The 22,467-nt window shown below is 41.7% G+C and overlaps 2 protein-coding genes across 2 annotated transcripts; both read left to right on the top strand.

Moving 5' to 3' along the window:
* Positions 1–290: 290 nt before the first annotated feature.
* LOC117031112 (olfactory receptor 2AT4) lies at positions 291–1,321 on the top strand. Its single transcript, XM_033121455.1, has one exon. The coding sequence runs from the start codon at positions 325–327 to the stop codon at positions 1,294–1,296; it is 972 nt and encodes a 323-aa protein (XP_032977346.1). The 5' UTR covers positions 291–324; the 3' UTR covers positions 1,297–1,321.
* An 18,982-nt stretch (positions 1,322–20,303) lies between these two features.
* Positions 20,304–21,244, top strand: LOC117029742 (olfactory receptor 2AT4-like). The gene is given in 2 exon segments (XM_033118933.1): positions 20,304–20,673; positions 20,676–21,244. Coding segments are annotated over 2 exon segments (939 nt in total).
* Positions 21,245–22,467: the final 1,223 nt, after the last annotated feature.

Below are 22,467 nucleotides of genomic sequence, written 5' to 3'. Positions count from 1 at the left end.
GGAACTTTGCCCGCCTTCTTCACCTTCATCACTGCATCACCTGAGTGCATCATAATGACTTCCATTTGGTAGATTATTAGTTAATGACCTACTAATAATTGACCAAAGAAGAAAGGTAGGAATTTGGGGTTCACATGATGAAAGTGAATGCCACAGCTCACCTTCAGTCCTCTACAGTTGGTTTTAAGTCATTACGCTTATATGAACTATAGAGTAAACATCATAGAATCTCATTCCAAAATCCTTTGTTTCTATGGTTTCCAGATATTCCCAGTGTCCAGATGTTCCAGCTGCTATCTCCCAGGAATCCAGCTCTGTCTCACTATGGAGGCCACAACCTGTAATGGATCAGTAGATGGCTCACCGGTCTTCTATCTGGTGGGCATCCCCTCTCTGCCAGAGTCCCTCTTTCTCCTTGTGTTTTTTATTTTCCTCCTCTTCTATCTTCTCATCCTGGTGGGCAACACCCTCATCCTGGTGGCTGTGGTGGCAGAGCCCAGCCTCCACAAGCCCATGTACTTCTTTCTCACCAACCTCTCTGCTCTGGACATCCTCTTTACCACGACCACTGTCCCCAAGATGCTGTCCCTATTCCTGCTTGGGGACCGCTTCCTCAGTTTCCCTGCCTGCCTATTGCAGATGTATCTCTTCCAAAGCTTCACATGCTCTGAAGCCTTCATCCTGGTGGTCATGGCCTATGACCGCTATGTGGCTATCTGCCGCCCCCTGCACTACCCTGTCCACATGACCCCACAGACCAACGCTGCACTGGCAGCCGGTGCCTGGCTCACCGCCCTCCTCCTGCCAATCCCAGCAGCGGTGCAGATCTCCCAGATGGCATATAACAACATTAATCACATCTACCATTGCTTCTGTGATCATCTGGCTCTTGTTCAGGCCTCCTGCTCTGACCCCACGCCCCAGACCCTCATGGGCTTCTGCATCGCCATGGTGGTGTCCTTCCTGCCCCTTCTCCTGGTGCTTCTCTCCTATGCCCGCATCCTGGCCTCGGTGCTTCGCATCAGCTCCCGAGAAGGCCGCTCAAAAGCCTTCTCCACCTGCAGCTCCCACCTCCTGGTGGTTGGCACCTACTACTCATCCATTGCCATAGCCTACGTGGCCTATAGAGCTGAACTGCCCCCTGACTTCCACATCATGGGTAATGTAGCGTATGCTATTCTCACACCAATCCTCAACCCTCTCATTTACACTCTGAGAAACAAGGATGTCAAAGCAGCCATTACCAAAATCGCATGTCTCAAGAGCTCATCTGGGATAGGAGCCCTTGGCCTTTAGATGCAGCTAATTCCGCTCTCAGGACACCAAATAACAGTGCCCAGCATGGGTTAGGAACTCAATAAATATTGTTGAATGAATAAATTAATGAACACAGAGTGGCAAAACAACATTGAGTGGACTGTTCCAACAGTGATTCCCATACTTTGGTCCAGAGCTTTTCCCCTGGTGCAATGGAATAGGTTGACCTTTATAGGAAGTCTTAAATTGCACGAAATATTCCACTACTTACTAATTCAAGAAACCCTCTCTAAAAAAATATCTTTATGGCAAAAATCTTTTATAAGCAAAGTCAGAAAACAAACAAACCACAAGACTCATATCACAGGGAAAGGGCAAATGGTCATAATATATAGAGTTCCTAAAAATTTAGAAAAATAAGTCTAACATTCCAATATAAAAATAGACGAACTATGTAGAGACAGAAAAACATAATAGTCTTTTTTACAACGAAAAGATATTCAGTCTACTGTAGAAAAAGAGTAAAAATCAAAACTACACTAAAGTGCCATTAACGTCCTTGTTCCAATTTTGAGTTAATTTTTGGATAAGGTGTGAGGTTTAGTTTGAGATTCATTTTGTAAATTTTTTTGCATATACACATCCAGTTGTTCCAGCACTACTTGCTGTAAAGTCTATTCTTTACCTATTAGTTTCCCTTTATATTTTCATCAAATATCAGTGGACTATATTTGTGTCTATTTCTGGGCTCTGTATTCTGTCCCACTGTTTATATATGTCTATCTTTTCGATAATACCACTTGTCTTGATTACTGTAACTTTATAGTCAGCGTTGAAATTGGGTTCTGTGAATTCCCCAACTTTGTTACTCTCTTTTAGAATTGTTTTGGCTATTCTAGTTGCTCATAATAATTTTCGAACCAACTTGCTGGGATGTAATTAGGATTGTGATGAATCTACAGATCAAATTTGGGACAATTGGCATTTTAACAATATCGAGTCCTCCACTCCATCAACAGGGTATGTCTCTCCATTTATTTAAAATTGCTTTGATTTTATTCATCAGTGTTTTGTAGTTTTTAGCCAACAGATCTTGCACATATTTTGTCAGGTTTATATTTAAGTACATTTTTCTTTTCCTCTGATAATATGATGGGTTTTTAATTGATTGATTTTTTTAACATTGAACAAATTTTGTATTCCTGGGATGAACTCCACTTGGTTGTGATGTATTATCCTCCTTAAATATTGCTGGATTTGATTTATGAATATTTTGTTTAGGATTTCTGCATCAACATTCATGAGGTATATAGTTCAGTAGTTTTCTGGTAATATTTTTGTCTGGTTTGGTATTAGGGTAATGCTTGCTGCTCTTATAAAATGAGTTGGGAAGTTTTCCCTCCTTTTCTATATTCTGGAAACATTGTATAGAACATTGTCATTTCTTCCTTTAACGTTTGGTAGAATTTTCTGGTGAAACCATCTGTGCCTAAAATTTTCTTTTAGGGAAAAAATTTTTAAGTACAAAATCAATTTCTTTAATAGATATAGCAGTTTTAACATTATCTATTTATTCTTGAATGAGTTTTGGTAGTTTGTGCTTCTCAAGGAATTTGTCCATTTCATCCAAATTATAGAATTTATGGATATGGAATTGTTTGCAGTGCTCCTTATTATCCTTGTAATGTCTGGGATATCCCCCTCTTTCATTCCTGATATTAGTAATGTGTCTTCTATTTTTTTCTTTGTCAATGGGCCATAGGTTTATCAAGTTTATGATTTTTCAAAGAATCAACATTTAGTTTCATTGATTCTTCTCAGTTGTTCTTCTGTTTTCAATTGTATTGATTTCTGCTCTGATATTTGTAATTTTCTTGCTTTTACACACTTTTGGTCTAACTTGATCTCCTTTTTCTAGATTTTTGTTTTTGTTTTTTAAGATTTTTTTATTGGGGAAGGGAACAGTGTGTACTTCCAGGACTTTTTTCCAGTCAAGTTGTAGTCCTTTCAATCTTAGTTGTGGAGGGTGCAGCTCAGCTCCAGGTCCAGTTGCCGTTGCTAGTTGCAGGGGGCGCAGCCCACCGTCCCTTGCAGGACTCGAGGAGTCAAACTGGCAACCTTGTGGTTGAGAGGACGGGTTCCAACCAACTGAGCCATCCGGGAGCTCAGTGGTAGCTCAGTTCAAGGTGGCCGTGTTCAATCTTAGTTGCAGGGGGCAGAGCCCACCATCCCTTGCGGGACTCGAGGAGTTGAAACAGCAACTTTGTGGTTGAGAGCCCACTGGCCCGTGTGGGAATCGAACCGGCAGCCTTCGGAGTTAGGAGCACGGAGCTACAACCGCCTGAGCCACCGGGCCAGCCCCTTTTTCTAGTTTTTTAATGTGAAAGATTAAATTGTTGATATGACTTTTCTTCTTTACTAATACATAAGTATTTAACTCTATAAATTTCCAAGTAACTACTGTGTTAGCAATTTCCTACAAATTTTGATGTGTTATATTTTCATTTCATTCCATTCAGAAAGTGTTTTTAATGTCCCTTGAGACTTCCTAATTGACTCATGAGTTATTTAGAATGTTTTGTTTAATTTCAAAATATTTGGAGGAGTTTCCCGACATCTTTCTGTTATTGTTTTCTAGTTTATCTCATATGGTTTGAGAATATACTTTGTATGATTTCTACTCTTTTATTTAACGGCTCTACCTTGGTGAATATTGTCTATCTTGGTGAATGTTCCAGGTGCACTTGAAGGTTGTAATTCTGCTGTTATGTGAAGAGTTCTTCTATAAACGTCATTAGGTCTAATTATTTGATAGTGCTGTTATCACTTCTAACCTAACTGATTTTCTGTCTGCTTATTCATTCCATTACTGAGGGGGGATATTGAAGTCTTCAAGTATAACTGTGGACTTGTCTATTTCTCCCTCAGTTTCATCAGTTTTTGCCTCATGTACTTGGAAGCTCTGAGGGTAGGAGCAGATATATTTAGGATTGTTATGTCTTCTTGGATAATTGAATCCTGTATGATTATCTCATGTTCCTCTTTATACTTAATAATTCCTTTGTTCTGAAATCTGCCTTTTCTGATATTAATATAAATGTTTATTAATATAAACTTACCAAGTTTCAGCAAAGGTACCAAGAATCTTCACTCAGGAAAGAATGTTTTTTTAAGAAATGGTGCTGGAAAAAACTAGAAGGCCACTGTTGTTCCTTAATGGCCCATGTCACAGACTTTGATAAAAATAAACTCTTAAAATGGGGCAATGGGCACCTTTCTTCCATGAAATTTCTTTGCACATTGTCACCCCCTTACCTTTGTATTACAATCATAGCATCTGAAATGGCCTCCTAAGGAGAAACATTACATGTTTATCCAGTGTGTGAGTTGGGAGAGCCAAGTAGGATACGTTTCAGACAGGCTGCCTGTGTCAGGTGTTCTCAACTCCTCTAACTCTACTTGGATATCCATATTCCAATTGTCAGATTGCTAATTAAGAAATTAACATTGACTATAAAACACACTGCATTTGGGGAATGAACTCAGGATGCAATTTGACAATGCTTGTGATCTCTTTCTGGACTGGTCATCTGTTCTCCTGTTATTAACATTCCATGACAGGTCTATAGTTTCTTACTTACTTCCTGGTGGCCAATCTAATAGTGGAGCTTTTCAATCACACTCTATAAGAAATAATCAACTCTCGCCTCTATGAATACATTCTTTATTCCCTTAAAATTTTTCTAGGCAATAGCTACCAAGTTCATTAAGGCTTGGCCTTTGCTTGGTAGGAATATAATCCCAGAGACTACAGGAAATAGCCAAATATGTTATCTCATTACCACATACTCTTAGCTTATTAGCATTCCATTCCTGGAGTCTCATTAACTCTCTCATTAACTCATTAAATCCATGGCCATTCAATAACCCAGACGAAAAATACCTCTAACTTCTCTGTTTTACCCTCTTTACCTCCCCTGTGCATGTAGTTTTTTTAAATCAACTTTATTGAGGTAAATATAAGTAATAGAACGCACCTATTTTAAGTATACAATTTGATGAGTTTTAACAAAACTATATACATATGGAACCAACACCACAATCAAGAAATAGACTATTTACATCAACCCCAAAATTTTATTTATGCCCATTTCCAGTCAATTTCCCTTCTCAACTCAGGCTCCAGACAACCTCTCATCTGCTTTCTGTAGTTACAGATTCAATTTATCTTTTCAAGAGTTTCATATAAGTGGAATCATACAATATGTATTCTTTTGTGTCTGGATTCTGCTCAGTATGTTTTCAATAGACATCCATGTTGTTGCATGTGTCAATACTTCATGCTTTTTATTACTAGAATTATTTCATTGTATTTCAAGGTATGGATCTACAACATATTTATTCACTGATTGATGGTCATTTGAGTTGTTTCCATGTTGGGGCTATTATAAATAAAGTTTTGAAGAACAATTTGATGCATATGTGAGGAGATATGCTTTCATTTCTGTTAGGAAATACTAGGAGTGGAATTGCCGGGTCATATGGTAAGTGTTTGTTTGATTCAAAAGTCATTCCACAACTGCTTGTAAAGCATTCTATTCCCACAAGCAATGTATTATCATTCCAGTTGCTCCACATGCTCATCATCATTGGATATTGTCAGTCTTTTTAACCCTAGACATTCTAGTGAGTGTGAAGTGGTACTTCAACCTACCAGAGATAGAGTTCAAAACAATGCTTATAAGAATGCTTAATGAACTTAGTGAGAATTTCAACAAAGAGATCGTAAGCATAAAGAAGGACATAGAAACTGTAAAAAAATAACCAGTCAGGAATAAAGAATGCAATAACTGAAATGAAGAATACACTCAAAGGAATCAACAGCAGATTAGATGAAGCAGAGGATTGAATCAGCAATTTAGAAGATAAGATAGTAGAAAACACCCAATTGGAACAACAACAACAAAAAGAAAGAATAAAATAAAACAAAGACCGTTTAAGGGACCTGTGGGACAACATCAAGTGTAACAACATTCACATCAGAGGAGAACCAGACAGAGAAGAGAGGGAGCAAGGGATTGAGAAGCTCTTTGAAGAAATAATGACTGAGCGCTTTTCCTAAACTGGTAGAGGAAATAGACATACAAGCCCAGGAAGTGCAGAGAGTCCTAAACAAGATGAATCCAAACAGGCCCACACCAAGACACGTTATAATTAAATCAGCTGATAGTCTTATGGGAGCTCTCTTGTAAGTCAATAGTTGTCTTTCTCTTGCTGCTTTTAAGATTCTCTCTTTGTCTTTAACCTTTACCATTTAGTTGTATTTCTGGAAGTTTCTCCTGTTCTTTTATTTGGGACATGTTTCTTCATTTCCTCATTCTGGCTGCCTGTCTGTGTTTGTTTCCAGGAAGATCTCTTACGTCTCTCACTCTTTGCTGGGTGGCCTTATTTAATATGTGTCCTGTGTGGTCCAATGGCACAGTCCTCCTGTTTTCCTGTACATGTGTTCCAGGAGTGTCCCTTGAGTGAGTTGCGTGTGTTCTCCTGTTGTAGTTGAGCCTTGATCGTTTTTGGCACATCATGTTGGATTGACTCTCAGGCTGACTGACTGTGAGGATTGGCTATGCCCACAATGTATGAGCTGCTGTGTGGGGGCTGACCCCACAGAGGGGGGTTTGCCCCTTCAGGCTCTTGCAACTATTGAGACCACCCTTTGGGTGTGCTGCTTGTGGGCTAACCAGGTAGTGCTCTGGTGTGGTCTGAAGCTGGCCTCTGGGTTTGTTGTTTCGGGTATTTCTTGGGAGGGGCTCCCATGCAGGCCAATTTTAGTCTTGCCACAGCACTGGCAATGCCTCATGACTCCCTGGGACCCCGCCCTACCCAGGTAGTGCTGCATCACCAGGGACATGCTCAATACAGGTCAACCAGCACAGTCTACATACCTAAGGAGCTTCTTTCAACAGCTGACCCTTACGGGCAGCTGACTGGTGCCAACAGGCCAAGGTGACCCTGGGCCTTTTGCTAAACTTCCCAAGGCACAATACTAGTGGCAGCCAGCCTCTGTTCACAGTGACGCTGTCCCCACAAGCCTTCAGGTCCAGCACAGGCAGCAACCAATTACATATAGCTTTGTGCTCCTATCGCATAGCTGAATTCTCAACAGAAACTTTGCAGGTCAGAAGGGATGGGCAGGAAATATTCAAAGTAATGAAAAACAAGGGCCTACAACCAAGACTACTCTGCTTAGCAAGTCCATCATTTAAAATCGAAGGAAGATAAGTACCATATGATCTCACTTATTTGCGGATTCTAAGAAAAGAATAAGTGAATGAACTAATCAGAAACAGTTTGGGAGACAATGAGGAAAACTGAGGGTTGCTAGATGGGCGGGAGGGTGGGGGTGGGGGGGAGGGTGAGGGGATTGGAGGGCAATCGGTGACCATAGGATGGCCACGGGCTTGAATATTAATCTGGGGAACGTAATTTGGTGGTTACCAGAAGGTAAGGGGTGGGGGGGGGGGGGATGAGGGTGAGAGGGATCAAATGTATGGTGATGGAAGGGGAGCTGACTCTGGGTGGTGAACACACAATGTGATTTATGGATGATGTGATACAGAATTGCACACCTGAAATCTATGTAATTTTACTAACAATTGTCACCCCAATAAATTAAAAATAATTAAAAAAAAAAATCGAAGGAAAGATAAAGAGTTTCCCAGACAAGAAAAAGCTAAAGGAGTTCATTACTACCAAGCCAGTATTACAAGAAATGTGGAAAAGAACTTCTTTAAGCAGAAAGAGAAGACAAACAAACAAAGATCAAAAGCATGAACAATAAAAAGGCAATAATTGTGTACCTATTAATAATAACATTAAATGTAAATGTATTAAATGCTCCAATCAAAAGCCATAGGGCAGCTGAATAGATAAGAAAACAAGAACCATATACTGTCTACAAGAGACCCACCTCGATCCAAAGGCATACATATGTGTAGACTGAAAGCAAAGGGAAGAAAAAAGATATTTCACACAAATGGAAATGACAAGAAAGCTGGAATAGCAATACTTATATTGGACAAAATAGACTTTAAAACAAAGACTGTAATAAGAGACAAAGAAGGACATTATACAATAATAAAGGGATCAATCCAACAAGAGGACATCACCCTAGTGAACATTTATGCACCCAACATACGAGCTCCCATACACACACACACACACACACACACACACACACACACACACACATATATAACAAAATTCACTGACATAAAGGCAGAGATCAACAGCAACGCAATTAGAAGGAATACCAAGATGGTGCAGTAGGTAAACACTGTGCTTACCTTCTCTCACAACCACATCAAAATTACAACTAAACTACAAAAAAACCATCGAGAATCACCTAAAATCCTGCTGAACCAAAGCCATACAACTAAGGATGTGTAGAAGAAGCCACCTCCAGACTGGCAGGAGTGGCAGAAATGCAGAACGGGCTGGTCCAATACCTACCTGTGACCATTAAAGATCGGGAGGGATATTTCATTTGTAGTGGTCCCCCACCCACCCCTCAGAGGAGTGAGAAGTCCCGGCCCAGAGTCCCAGTCCCAGGGAGAGAAGTTCCCATAATTTCTGGTTGTGAAAACTGGCAGGGATTGTGACTGAGTCACAGAATGTGGCTGCACTGCCAGGTGCTCCTCTTAAAGGGATGGTGCATGGACTTACCCACAAATGGAATCACTGGCTCTGAGCTCCAGTGCGGGGGCAGCAGCTGGAGAGGCAGCAGGGACATATGGTGGGAAACTGAGTTATCTGGCTTGAGACGGCAGCTTTCTCCTGGATGGAGGAGTTTGTGGAGGCCATTGTTTCTATGTTGAGCTCTCCCCCATCCCGGAGTGTGGACACAGGCTGCTGCCATATCTGAGTCTCTTCTGTTTGTTTGCCACGCCCTGGCTATTCGAGACCCCACGCTGCCAACATTCAGGCTCACTCAAGCCGTTTTCCAGTGGCTTTTTTTGTACAAATTACCTGCCTTAGCTCATGCAGCAGACTTCTCCTAGGGACTCTCAAATATTTGCGGAACCAAAACAAGCAGCATCTGGCTTGAGCATCTGTGCCTCTGGCTGGGCAGCCCTAAGCTTGGCACTAGTGGCAGCCAGCCTTGGTTTGCATCTTGGCCTCTCAAGGTACATCCAAGCTCTGGCAAGGGTGGCAGCCAGCTGCAGATTTCTTTGTGGCTCTTGCCAGGTGGCCCTGGATGGGGCACTGGCTGCAGCTGAACTTGACCTATAGCAGATCCCCTCCAAGGTGGTCCTGGGGCTGGCGCCCCCAGTGGCAAGCTCAAAATGAACTGGAGCATCACCCGCCTCCTCCAAGAATGACACACCCAAGGGGAGATTGGTCAGGCACCAGATCCTGCTGATGCAGATCCTGCTCTATAAGGGTCAGCCCCTGGACAACAACTCTTCCACTGTAGTCAAGGGCAAGTCCTCAACCAGGGATCCCAAGGGTCAGTCCCTCACATTGATTTGCAATTATCAACCAAGTCTCAACTATAAGAGGAAGGCACACACAACCCACACAAGGGACACACTGGAGTGCGTGGCTCAAGTGACCAGAAAGACTGTGCCTCTGAACCCCACAGCACATCCTATTACTCTACTAAGATGAGAAGACATAGCAGCCCTACTTAATACAGGGAAGCAGTCAAAATGGGGAGACAAAGAAACATGTATCAAATAAAAGAACAGAATAAATCTCCAGAAAAAGAAGTCAACAAAATGGAGAGAATCTATCAGACTCAGAGTTCCAAACACTGGTTATAAGGATGCTTACTGATTTCACGGAGAACTTTAACAAAGAGATATGAAACATAAAAATGGAGATGGAAAACATGAAAAAGAACCAGTCGGAATAAAGAATACAATATTGGAAATGAAGAATATATTACAGGGAATCATCAGTAGATTACATGAAGCAGAGGATCAAACCACAATGTAGAAAATAAGGTAGCAGAAAACACTCAACCAGAAGAGCAAAAGAAAAAAGAATTCAAAAAATTGAGGAGCATTTAAGGGGCCTCTGGGACAACATCAAGCATACCAACAATTGCATTATAGGGGTGCCAGAAGGAAAAGAGAGAGAGCAAGGAATTGAAAACCTATTTGAAGAAATAATGACAGAAAACTTCCCTAACTTGAAGAAGGAAATACATATACAAGCCCATAAAGCACAGAGAGTCCCAAACAAGATGAACCCCAAAAAGGCCAACACCAAGACACATCATAATTAAAATGCAAGGGTTAAAATACAAAAAGAATCTTAAAAGCAGCAAGAGAAAAGAGGTTTAGTTACCTACAAGGTAGGTCGATTGTCAGCTGATTTCTCAACAGAAACTTTGCAGGCCAGAAGAGATTGGCAGGAAATATTCAAAGTGATGAAATGCAAGATCTACAATCAAGATTTCTCTACCCAGAAAAGCTATCATTTAGAATTGAAGGACAGATGAAGAGTTTCCTAGACAAGAGAAAGCTAACGGAGTTCATCACTACCAAACCAGTATTACAAGGAATCTTAGAGGGACTTCTTTAAGATGGGAGAGGGATTAGAGATGGGTAAAAGGGGAAGGGATTAAGAAGTACAAATTGGTTGTTGTACAGTAGTCATGGGGATGTGCGGTATAGCATAAGGAACATAGTGAATAATAGTGTAATAACTATGTGCAGTACCAGATAGCTACACCATCTATCAGGCTAATAGATGGAAATGGGTTTAGGGGCAGGGTGAAAAAGATAAAGGTATTAAGAAATACAAATTGGTAGTTACAAAATAGTCATGGGGATAAAGTATAGGGAATATAATCAATAATATGGTAATAACTATGTATAGTGCCAGGTGGTACCAGTTAGGGGGATCACTTCCTAAATTATATAAATGTCTAACCACTATGCTGTACACTTGAAAGTAATATAAAATAAGATTGAATGTCAACTCTAAATGAAAATTTTAAAAATGGGGGAAAAGATCAATAAATTGTGATAGCGTGGTACAGTGTCAGATGGTTGCCGGACTTATCATGGTGATCACTTCTTTAGTATAGGGAATAAAATCAAAATGTGGTAATAACAACACTGTATAGAGCTAGGTGGGTACTCTTGAATAACTATGATGTACACCTGAAACTAATATAATATTGTATGTTAGCTGTATTTTAATTAAAAAAATCTTAAAAAAAAAAAGTAAACACAATCATAACAGGGGACTTTAATACCTCACTGACACTGACGGAAAGATCTTCCAGACAGAAAATCGACAGTGGCTTGAATAACACACTTGACCAGATGGATTTAATTGATGCCTTTAGAGCGTTTCACCCCAAAGCAACAAAATATGCATTCTTTTCAAGTGTACATGGAACACTTTCTAAGATAGACCACATGGTTAGGGCACAAAACAAGTCTCAAAAAATTTAAGAAGACTGGAATCACATAAAGCATCTTTTCTGACCACAATTGTATGAAAATAGAAATCATTACAAGAAAAAAATGAAAAACACACAAACACATGGAGGCTAAATAACATGCTACTAAACAATGAATGGGTCAACAATGATATCAAGAAAGATATCAAAATATATCATGAGACAAATGAAAATCAAAACAAAATGACCCCAAATCTATGGACACAGCAAAAGCAGGCCTAAAAGGGAAATTCATAGCAATGCAGGCCCACTTTAAGAAACAAGAAAAATTTCAAATAACAGTTTAACGTTAGACCTAAGAGAACTGAAAAAGAACAATAAAGCCTAAAGTGAGTACAAGGAAGGAACTAATAAAGATGAGAGTGGAAATAAATGAAATAGAGACTAAAAAAACAATACAAAAGATCAATGAAACCAAGAGCTGTTTTTTTTTTTTTTTTAAGATAAACAAAATTGAAAACCTTTAACCAGACTCATCAAGAAAAAAAGAGACAGGACCCAGATAAATAAAATCAGAAATGAAAGAGAAGTAGCAATGGGACACCACAGAAATAATAATAAAAAAAATACTACAAGGAACTATATGCCAAACAAATTAGACAATCTGGAAGAAATGGATAAATTCCTAGAAGAATACAATCTCCAAGTGTGAATCAAAAAGAACAGAAAATCTGAACATACTGATTACTACTAATAAAATCAAATCAGTAATCAACAAGCTCCCAACAAGCAAAACTCTTGGACCAAATGGTTTCACAGGTGAATTTTACCAAACATTCAAAAAAGAATTGACACCTATTCTCAGTCTAGAAAAAGTGCTACATACCTCACTGCTGAATATCACTATGGTCACCTTCCCCTTGGGAAGCTATGCACCAAAGCCAGCACCTAGTCCACACTTCAAAGCAATTTTGGAACTCTTTTTCTGGAATGGGCCATCAGAGCTGTTGTCATATTACCCTTGATGTCCTGAATGTAGTCAAAATGCCTACTTTTTAATATTTCCTTTATCTTCGGGTAAAAAAGAAGTCTTTGGAGGCCAAATCAGGTGAGTAGGGAGGGTGCTCCAATACAATTATTTGTTTACTGGCTAAAAACTCCCTCACAGACAGTGGCCGTGTGAGCTGGTGCATTGTCGTGATGGAAGAGCCATGAATTGTGGGCAAACAGTTCAGGTTATCTACTGTTTCATGCAGCCTTTTCAGCACTTCCAAATAGTAAACTTGAAAGTGCTGAAAAGGCTGCATGAACACTTAGACGACCTGACTGTAGCCCACAATTTGTCCAGTTGGTAAAAATCCATAATGACTAATCCCTCTGATATCAAAAAAGATTAGCAACAAGATCGTTGCAACAAGTTCACGAACTTAATTGTCTGACCTTGTGTGTGTCTCTGTGTGTGTGTGTGTGTGTGTGTGTGTGTAGTCACGGGATGTAAAGTACAGCACAGGGAATATAGTCAATGGTATGGTAATAGCTGTGTACAGAGTCAGATGGATAGTAGACTTGTTAGGGTTACTACTTGGTGAAGTAGGTAAATGTCTAATTTCTATGTTGTTTTGTACTCCTGAACCAATCATTAAAAAATAAAATAAATATTTGCCCACCTCAACCTTTCAAAGGTTATCCTCCATGTTTTCTCCTGGAAGTTTTATAGTTTTAGTTTTTAATATTTAGGTTCATGAAACATTTTCAATTAATTTTTTGTATATGGTATGAGCTAAGGATCAAATTTCACTTTTTTCCATATAAATATTTTGAAAATCATGTAGCATGTGTCCTCTCGATTTTTCTTCTTTTTCAAAATTGTTTTGACTTTCCCAGGTCCTTCGTAGTTCCATGTAAATTTAGAATCAGCTGCTCAATTTCTACAAAAATGTCTGCTTGTATTGATGGGGATCGTATTGATTCTATTGAACAATTTGGACATATTTGACCTCTAAACAATGTTGATTCTTCCAATCTGTAATTATGGTTTTCTTCTCCATTTATCTAGTTCTTTAATTTTTTTCAGCACTCTTTTATAGTTTTGAACACAGGTCTTGCAAGTATTTTGTTAACTTTATCACCAATTCTATGTTTTTTTATTCCATTACAAATGATATTTTTATTTTTATTTCCAATTGGTTATTGTTTGTATACAGAAATAAATAGATATTTTGTATAGTGATTTTGTAGACATACTATTATCTTGCTAAACTCACTTACTAATTCTAGTAGCTATTTTAGATTCCTTAGGATTTTCCACATATATGATCATGTCATGTATGAATAACCGATTTTTATTTACTCCTTTCCAATATTTATGCCTTTTATTTCTTTTCTTGCCTTTTTGCACTGGCTAGGATGTCCAGCACAGTACTGAATAAACGTGGTGAGAGAAGATAGGCTGTCTACTTCCTCATCTTAGGGTATACGGCATTCAGTCTTACACCATTAATCATGATGTTAGCTGTGGATTTTTCATAGATGCCATTTATGAGGCTGAGGATGTTCTTTTCCATCCCACACTTTACTGAGAGATTTTAATATGAATTCCATTTTATAGGACATTTTGGTGAATATAAAATTCTAGGCTAGGAGGGTTTTTCCTTTTAGCACGTTAAGATGTCATTCTACAGTCTGTTGGCTTCCATAGTTTTTATTGAGAGGTCGTTCTCATTCCTATTGTTGCTACATTAAGGAAAAGTATCTTACTTTCTCTGCCTATTTTTTAGTTTTTTTTCCTTTAACTTCGGTTTTCAAAAGTTTGACAATGATACATTGTGTTTCCTTTGTGGGTTTTCATTTTTTGGCTTGGGATTTGCTGAGCTTCTTAAATCTGTAGGTTGATTTCTCACCAGTTTTGGAGATTTCTCAGACATTATCTGTGCAAATTGTTTTTGTATCATTCTTTTTCCCTTCTACTTCTGGGATTTGAATTGCATGCATTTCAGATCTTTTGAACAGGACTCACAAGCTTTTGGGCTCTTTTTTTTTTTTTCTAATTATTTTTGTCCTCTGTGATTCACTTTGATTATTTTCTATTAACCTGTCTTTCTTTTGCTCATCCTTTCCTATTTATACCCATCCAAAAAGTTCTTAAGTTCACACACTATATTTTTCAGTTCTGAAATGTTCATTTTATTTTTTTTTTTTTTATAGATTCCAATTCTCTCTTGAAATTTTTTATTTCTTATACTTTGTCTATCTTTTCCTCTATTTTGCAAGGCGGGGGGTGGGACATATTCATTATAGTTAATTTAAGGTCCTTGTCTGATAATTATGATATCTATGTTTTTGTTCTACTCTTTCTTTGTCTCATTTGATCTATTCAAATTTTTTTTAACCTGGCCTCATACTTTTGATTGGGTACTGGACATTGAAGACAAAAATTTTTTTAAGCTATAGATGATTTATCTTCCTTCAAGGAGAGTTGTATTCTTTTAGCAAACAAAATACCAATGGATCATCTTTGTTGTGGCTTGGTTGTACATTCTTATGCCTCATCTATTCTAATTTGTCTTTATTTATAGGGTTTAGCCATTACTCCTAGAGCCTGGCAGTTCCAGGGTCTCAACTGAAGTCCTGGAGGACTTACCAAGGCCCATCCACTTAGATAGGGCTTGAATTCCAACCTCCGACTCTACAAAATCATGTGGGTGCTAAAATCTCACTGCAGCTCTGTAACCTCCCAGCTGTATTCTTCTGGGTTCTCCAAGTCTTTCCCTATCTATGCACACCTCAGGAGTTGGTCAATGACTTGAAGGGAATTTGTATGTAGATTTGATGTTCCTTCTCTGCAGTACCCTCTTATCCAGCATTCTGCCCCTCAAGATCCAGCCACTTTGGTTACCCAAATCCCAACCCCATATTTCCTCAGCCTAGTGCGACTTCTCTTTTCTAACTGAGCTCTACTCTCCAGCCCTGCAAATTGGGAAATGCCCTCAGGTAAGAGGCTGGGGTCATGTGGACTCACCTCCTGAGCTCTCCTTCTTTCAAGTACTGCATTTCTCCGAGGCATGCCATTGCTTGCTCTCTGAAGCCTTCAAACCATTGTTTTATACATCTTGTCCAGGATACAGTTGTTTTTGGCAGGAAGGTTAGTTCCAAACAGGCTGTTCTGACATAGCCAAATCTTCAAAGTCCTCTTTGAAATTTTGAGATAAGATACACTATGAATAGGAGAATCATAGCACCAGTCCTAGGATTTTACAGTGAACCTGTACTGTTTTCTGTAGATAACTATTCTCCTTTGGAGAAGTAGTTCCTGGCCTGGTGCAGATTGAATGCCTGACCAGGGATCTTCACGACAATGGGTCTCAAGTTGTCCCTTATGTATTGGGTATTCATTTGAAAAAACAAAATATAAAATTGGATACGTACGGAAACATCCCATCATCAATGCAAGTGAGAAATGTTATATTAGCTCAAGTAAATCCTGAAGACACAAGTAAATTTCATGAGCAGGTGGCTCAGATTCCCATGACACCATCTTCATCTTGCTTGTACTGACGCCTTCCATCAACCCTAACATACAGCCTCATGGGAAATTTCCTATAACCAACTCCTTCAAGAAGAAAACAATTTAGACCTGATTTACAATAAGTTGTTCACCATATGCTGAGACCACCCAAAAGTGGACTGCTGCAGCCCTGCAGCCCCATTCAGGGGGTCCCTGAAGGATCCATAAGAAGGTAAATCCCATCAGTGGGCAGAAACTTGGGCAACGCCGCTGGCTTTTTGCTTGGTAGAAGGTGAAATGGAAAGAAGTATAGATTTATACAAGTTTATGGGCAATGACTAATGTTTTGCTGAGCTAGGAAGGAACTTATAAAAAAACAAGATAAGGGGATTGGTAAAGAGGAGATCTGGAGAAGTGTTAAGGTATTAGATCTCTCAGAATGGGCACAAAGATATTCGTGTCCCCGGTAACTATTAACCAAAGGGTACCCATGATAAGAAAAGCGTTGCAAAACAGCAAGAGGAGGCAAAGTCAGGTAGACTTGATCCGTCCCATGGGTATCAGTCAGACTCATAGTAAGAATGAAGGCTACAGCCCTGCAGTGAAGTGCTGAGCCCTTGAGGGCTGCTAACGGTGTGCTCCTCACGGTCAGCAAAGCCCAGGGACATCCTTCCACCCTCTCATATGTGCTCCAGGAGATGCCAGGGAATTGATCCTTGAGCGATGGTGTCTGAGGGAGAACGAACCATCTTGAGGGAAGGAGCCCAGGAGGCATCCCTGAAAGGAGGGGCTGAGGGTCTAATGGGCCATGGCTCAGCCTTCAACAAGGTCTTGCACAGAGACAGCACAGGAAACAGCAGTGTGGACCAGGCTTCACAGGAGAGAAGGGCCACGAATGGAGTGCCCAGAGACAGGCAGAGAAAGCTGGGGTGGGGAGGCCAGAGCCTAGAAATCTGGGCCAGGGATCGGAAAGACTGACTGGGTGTGCACAAGGGCCGGCAACCAAGATGCAGCTTGATGTGCACACATGGGCTGTGGGATCTCGGACCACGTGCCCCGGCGGGTCCGTGCACGGGAGTACGCTCACACGTGGACTCAAACCATCGTGGCCAAGGGCGCTGCACAGGAAAGCAAGACTGAGGACAGCAGGAACCACTGGAAACACTAGCACACTTCGCACTCTGACATGTCCCAGGTGCTTGTGTAAGCTTTGTCCAAGCATTCTTCCCATAAAGACTCACAACAAGCCCGGGAGGTCACAATGAGGGCGAAGGGCTCAGAGAGGGGAAGTGATTTGCCCAAGGTCACACAGTTGGAGGTAGGAGCTGGGATTGCAATCCAGTCCTTTCAGACTCTCAAGGCCACACACTTAAGCACTAAGGTCCACGTGACATAATGAAGGCAAAGAACTCGGCTTGCAGCAGGTGCTCACTATGTGGGCGAGCCATTGCCCTTTCCCACAAGGATGTGGACCATTTTGGAGTGCCCCCTCTGCTGAATACAGAGCGGGCATTCAAAAAGATCTCATTGAATTGGAAACCCCTCATAAATCTGCTCCCTTAGAACCTCACTGCATAGATGAGGAAACCGAGGCTCAAAGTCACAGCAGCAAGTGGCAGAACTTCTCCAGGAGCCAGGACTCTGGGTTGCCAGGTGGGGCTCAGCTCCTGACAGCAGGCTGGCTCCAGAACAACCTCTGCTCTCACCACTCACCAGCTGTCGCTTTGGACAAGTGCCTGTCACGCTCTAACACTCAGTTTCCCTTTTGTTGAAGGGGCATAACCACTCCCTGGCAGGGCTGGATGAGGTGATGATGTACTAGAGTGTAGTGTCAGGTTGGGTTTTTTGTCCTCTGTCCCCTCCAGCACTGAAACCAGCTCATAAACAATCCTGACAAGGAGAACCTCCTAGGCAAGTTCTGTGCCTTACACCCAGTTCCCTGTGGGCACTAGGCACAGGGCTGTGTCACTCACCTGAATTACACCTGTAGTGTGTAATTCAAAATAAAGCAAGAATGGGGCTTTGAAATATCAAATGTGAAATTCTTTCAGAAAGTATTTTTGGTGTTCTTCCTTGTGAAGATCAGCACACGCCTGATCTGCCTGTTGGATAGTCCAGCACCGCCTGGCAGTGAAAAGCCATGTACCACCTCTCCACCAGGGTCTCGGCATCCCCTACCTCCATCCGCAAAGCCGTGGGCCAGAGGACGCAGGAGAGGGGCAGCTGGACTTGACGGACCCCTCTGGCTTTGGCCCTCTGCATTTCTGCCCCTCAGACTCCCTACTGTGCCTCACCTGGGACCATTAGCCTCTCTGAGAGCAGAAATGTCCAGGGCAGCACAGATTGCATCCCTTTGGATGTGAGAAAAAACCTGGTGACTGAAATTAAATGGTGTTCAGTTAACTAAGGGATAACACTCTCAATTTAGAACAAAGCAATTTCACTCTTTTGCTAGGTCCTGGGGGCTGACTTCTGGAACATTATTTCAAACAAGGATTTTCATTGCCAGATACCCATTCTTAGTTTAGTACTTACCGTATAGAGACTGAGATAAAAATCTGAAATGTAGATTCATCTGATGTTATCAATGAAGAAACAGAAAAGGAAATAGAAAACCTTGGTCCTAATATTTTCTCCCTTGTAAACTTGAACTTCTGGGTTCTCCAGGAAACATGGCGTAGAAGAAACAGTCCTGCCCTGGGAATCAAAGACCTGAGTTCCGGTGGTGACTCTACATCCAGTCCTGTGGCACCTAGGAAAGCCCCTGCTCAGTCTCTGGCCTTGAGGGCGGGGAGGGGGGAATTAGTTGGCCTTGAAAATAAAAGGGATTTTTTTCCCCATTTTCACATTGGTGGTTATACACATAAGAGCTGTGAGAAGAGAGAGAAATTAGAGGTGAAAAGGAAAATCACAGGGACACGGCTTATGGAATCATCAGGATCGGTGAGACAGTCATACCAGTGTGGACTTGGACTGGCCTGAGGGGTCACTTCATCCGAGGGACAATTCTAAACTTCAGGCATAGGATGAAGACAGGATTTCTGGTAGCTCAAACCCCCCCAGGTCTGTGGTTTGAAAACACTCGCTTCTGATTCCTCTGGACGGGGTCCTTTTGCTTCTGAGCAGCTACTGCAAGCAGATCTCTAGTTCCTCTGCTCTATGAGCCAGGCCTCCCAGGCCTGCCCAGGTCACATGACAACTTCTGACCAGAGACTTCAGAAGACTGCTGGGCGTGCAGTGGTTCAACAAGAGTGTCCGCTTAAACAGCCGCAGCCATGAAGGAGGCAAGTTCAATAGAGTAACACACATACTGTCTTGGATTCTCTGTTGCTACCTCATGGTGGGAGAACTCATTATCAGTTCAGACTCCAGCCAGGAATAACTCTTCCCTCCAACAACATTTTCAGTGTCACTCCCTCACTGTATCGTGACACAGAGCCCCACATCCAGAGAGGGGATACAGACTACTCCACTTAGGTGGAGACAAACAGTACCACTGCACCAAGAAAACAAGAGCGAAAGGAGTCGTTCCCTGGTTAATAATTATGGTGGGGAGACAGCATGTTGCTGTAAACCTTGGAGAAATCCGCCTGCCCTAGTAACGTGGTGACAAAGATGTCACTTTTTAAAAACTTAAAGTAAATGCCAAAAGAGAAAGGAGTTTAGAGGCCTGGTTTAAGATCTGATACCCCCAAAAGGATCACATGGGACACGGGAAAGAGGAGCCGCAGAAACTCTTCCACGACACTTAACACAATTGCAATTAAGTAACTACATGATTCATTGCTTCATGTCTTTCTCTACCCCCAGAATTTCAGCTACATGAGGTTGGAGACCTTGTCTGTCTTGTTGAATATGTCTAGTACATACTGAGCACGTAACACATGGTTTTGTGTACCATTGGTAATTTTTGCATATTTGATTAAAAAAGGAAAGAGGGAAGAGGGATAGGATGAGAATAGGGTCGGTCATCTCTCTTGTAAACCTGATGGTAAATACATGTGGCTACATTAATTATACAGAGATCGTTATGTAATTCTCATTCCAGATTGTTCTGTTTTCCAGATATGCCCGGTTCCCGGATGTTTTCACTACCCACCCACTGGGCATCCAGCTTAAGCCGCCATGCAGACTACAGCCTGTAGCAGATCAGAGAACTACTTGGTCATCTTCTACCGTACGGCTTCCCCCCTCTGCCAGAATCCCTCTTCCTTCCTACCTTCTTGTCTTTCTCCTCTTCTACTGCTCATCCTGGTGGCTGTGGTGGCAGAGCCCAGCCTCCACAAGCCCATGTACTTCTTCCTGATCAATCTCTCCGCCTTGGACATCCTTTTCACCATGTCCACTATCCCCAAGATGCTGTCCCTACTCTTACTTGGGGACCACACTCTCAGCTTCCCTGCCTGCTTCCTGCAGATGTACGTCTTCCACAGCTTCTCCTGCTCTGAAGCCTTCATCCTGGTGGTCATGGCCTATGACCGCTATGTGGCTATCTGCCGCCCCTGCACTACCCTGTCCTCATGACCCCACAGACCAACGCTGCACTGGCAGCCAGTGCCTGGCTCACCGCCCTCCTCCTGCCCATCCCAGCGGTGGTGCAGACCTCCCACATGGCTTTTGATAGCACTGCTCACATCTACAACTGCTTCTGTGACCACTTGGCCGTGGTCCAGGCCTGCTGCTCTGACACCACGCCCCAGACCCTCATGGGCTTCTGCATCGCCATGGTGGTGTCCTTCCTGCCCCTTCTCCTGGTGCTTCTCTCCTATGCCCGCATCCTGGCCTCAGTGCTTCACATCAGCTCCCGAGAAGGCCGCTCAAAAGCCTTCTCCACCTGCAGCGCCCACCTGCTGGTGGTTGGCACCTACTACTCATCCATTGCCATAGCCTACGTGGCCTATAGAGCTGACCTGCCCCCTGACTTCCACATCATGGGCAACGTGGTGTTCTCCATTCTCACACCTGTCCTCACCCCTCTGATCTACACGCTGAGGAACAAGGATGTCAAAGCAGCCATCACCGAAATGGCACGTCCAGGGGGCCCAAAGAATACTAGGAAATCTTGATTCATAGATGTAACTGGTCTACTCACAAACGCCAATAACAATAGAGGGGAAAATGGAGAATTCAGGCAGCCAGATAGTTAGAATAATAATTCTCAAAATATAGTTTTAGGTATCCCTCCACTGTGATAAAATAATGATTTTCTTCCCTTAATTCACAGACAAAATGGATGATATTTTTCTATTTAGTTTTTAAGTTATGACTCCCAAATTTCACAAGACTATAAATACAATTGTGTTCACATTTCCATGAATTCAAAGGATTTTTATTCTCAGAGACTCCAAGTATTTCACCAGGAAGAAATTCAGCCTTTTCCCTTAGGTCTCTTTTTCCAATATTTCTAGATGTTTCCAGGACTGCTGACACATAAATGGGAATCAGTCTTGCCCTATTTGCTAGAACAGCTACTTAGAAACCCCCTTCAAGGAAAACATCTGACACTGCTACCATTTCAATCCTTGTTGCGTGAAAAATTCATGGCCACTACCAATATTTCTATACCAATCACACAGAAAATTTACCTCTGGTATCTATACCCTCATGATGTCATTAAAGAGCTTCTTCAAGTTTACGCTTAGGCAAGTGGTGTCCCTTACCAAACCCATGTGTGCAAGAAAACATTCATTCTCAGTCACACTATAGTTTTTCCACCCATGACAATGGGGAGCTAAGTAGAGAAATTTCCCCTTATCAGGAGGATGCTGTGTCCATGACCTCTTGTCTTTCTCAAAATACGGTCCTAGGAATTCTTCTTTCTGGCCTTAGTGGCCAGCCCAGGCTCTTTCTTTTCTTCCCTTATGCCACATTTCCTCTTGAACACCTGTGGGGTTTGTCCATCCAGGGACATATAGAACGTACAGTGAAAAGTGTTTGGGGAAAACCCGGGGATCGATATCTTCATCTCTGGCCCATCACGGATATTCCCACCCCAGTTCCTCGGGTCTAAGGTTTTGCCAACCAGAGTATTAACTTTAACCATTTCCCCAAAGCATAAACCCAATGTAGATGAAAATTCAATTGATGATGCAATTCAACAAAAGGTAGGGTTTGTTCCTGGACTCAGCTTCTAGCAGTCTTAGAGATCCTCGGTTATAGTCAGAAAGGGCTTCCTGAAGCAGGATGTAGAAGGTTTCCTTGTGTACTGACACTGGGCTACTGGAATTGGGACTCATGTTCTTCTGTCTAAACCTTATTGAATCTGCAGTGCTTCTATTCCTCGATCCTT

This window comes from Rhinolophus ferrumequinum, chromosome 11 (assembly GCF_004115265.2).
Source record: "Rhinolophus ferrumequinum isolate MPI-CBG mRhiFer1 chromosome 11, mRhiFer1_v1.p, whole genome shotgun sequence".
Taxonomy (NCBI): domain Eukaryota; kingdom Metazoa; phylum Chordata; class Mammalia; order Chiroptera; family Rhinolophidae; genus Rhinolophus; species Rhinolophus ferrumequinum.
The sequence above is the reverse complement of the archived record's forward strand: the minus strand, read 5'-3'. Positions and strand labels throughout refer to the sequence as shown.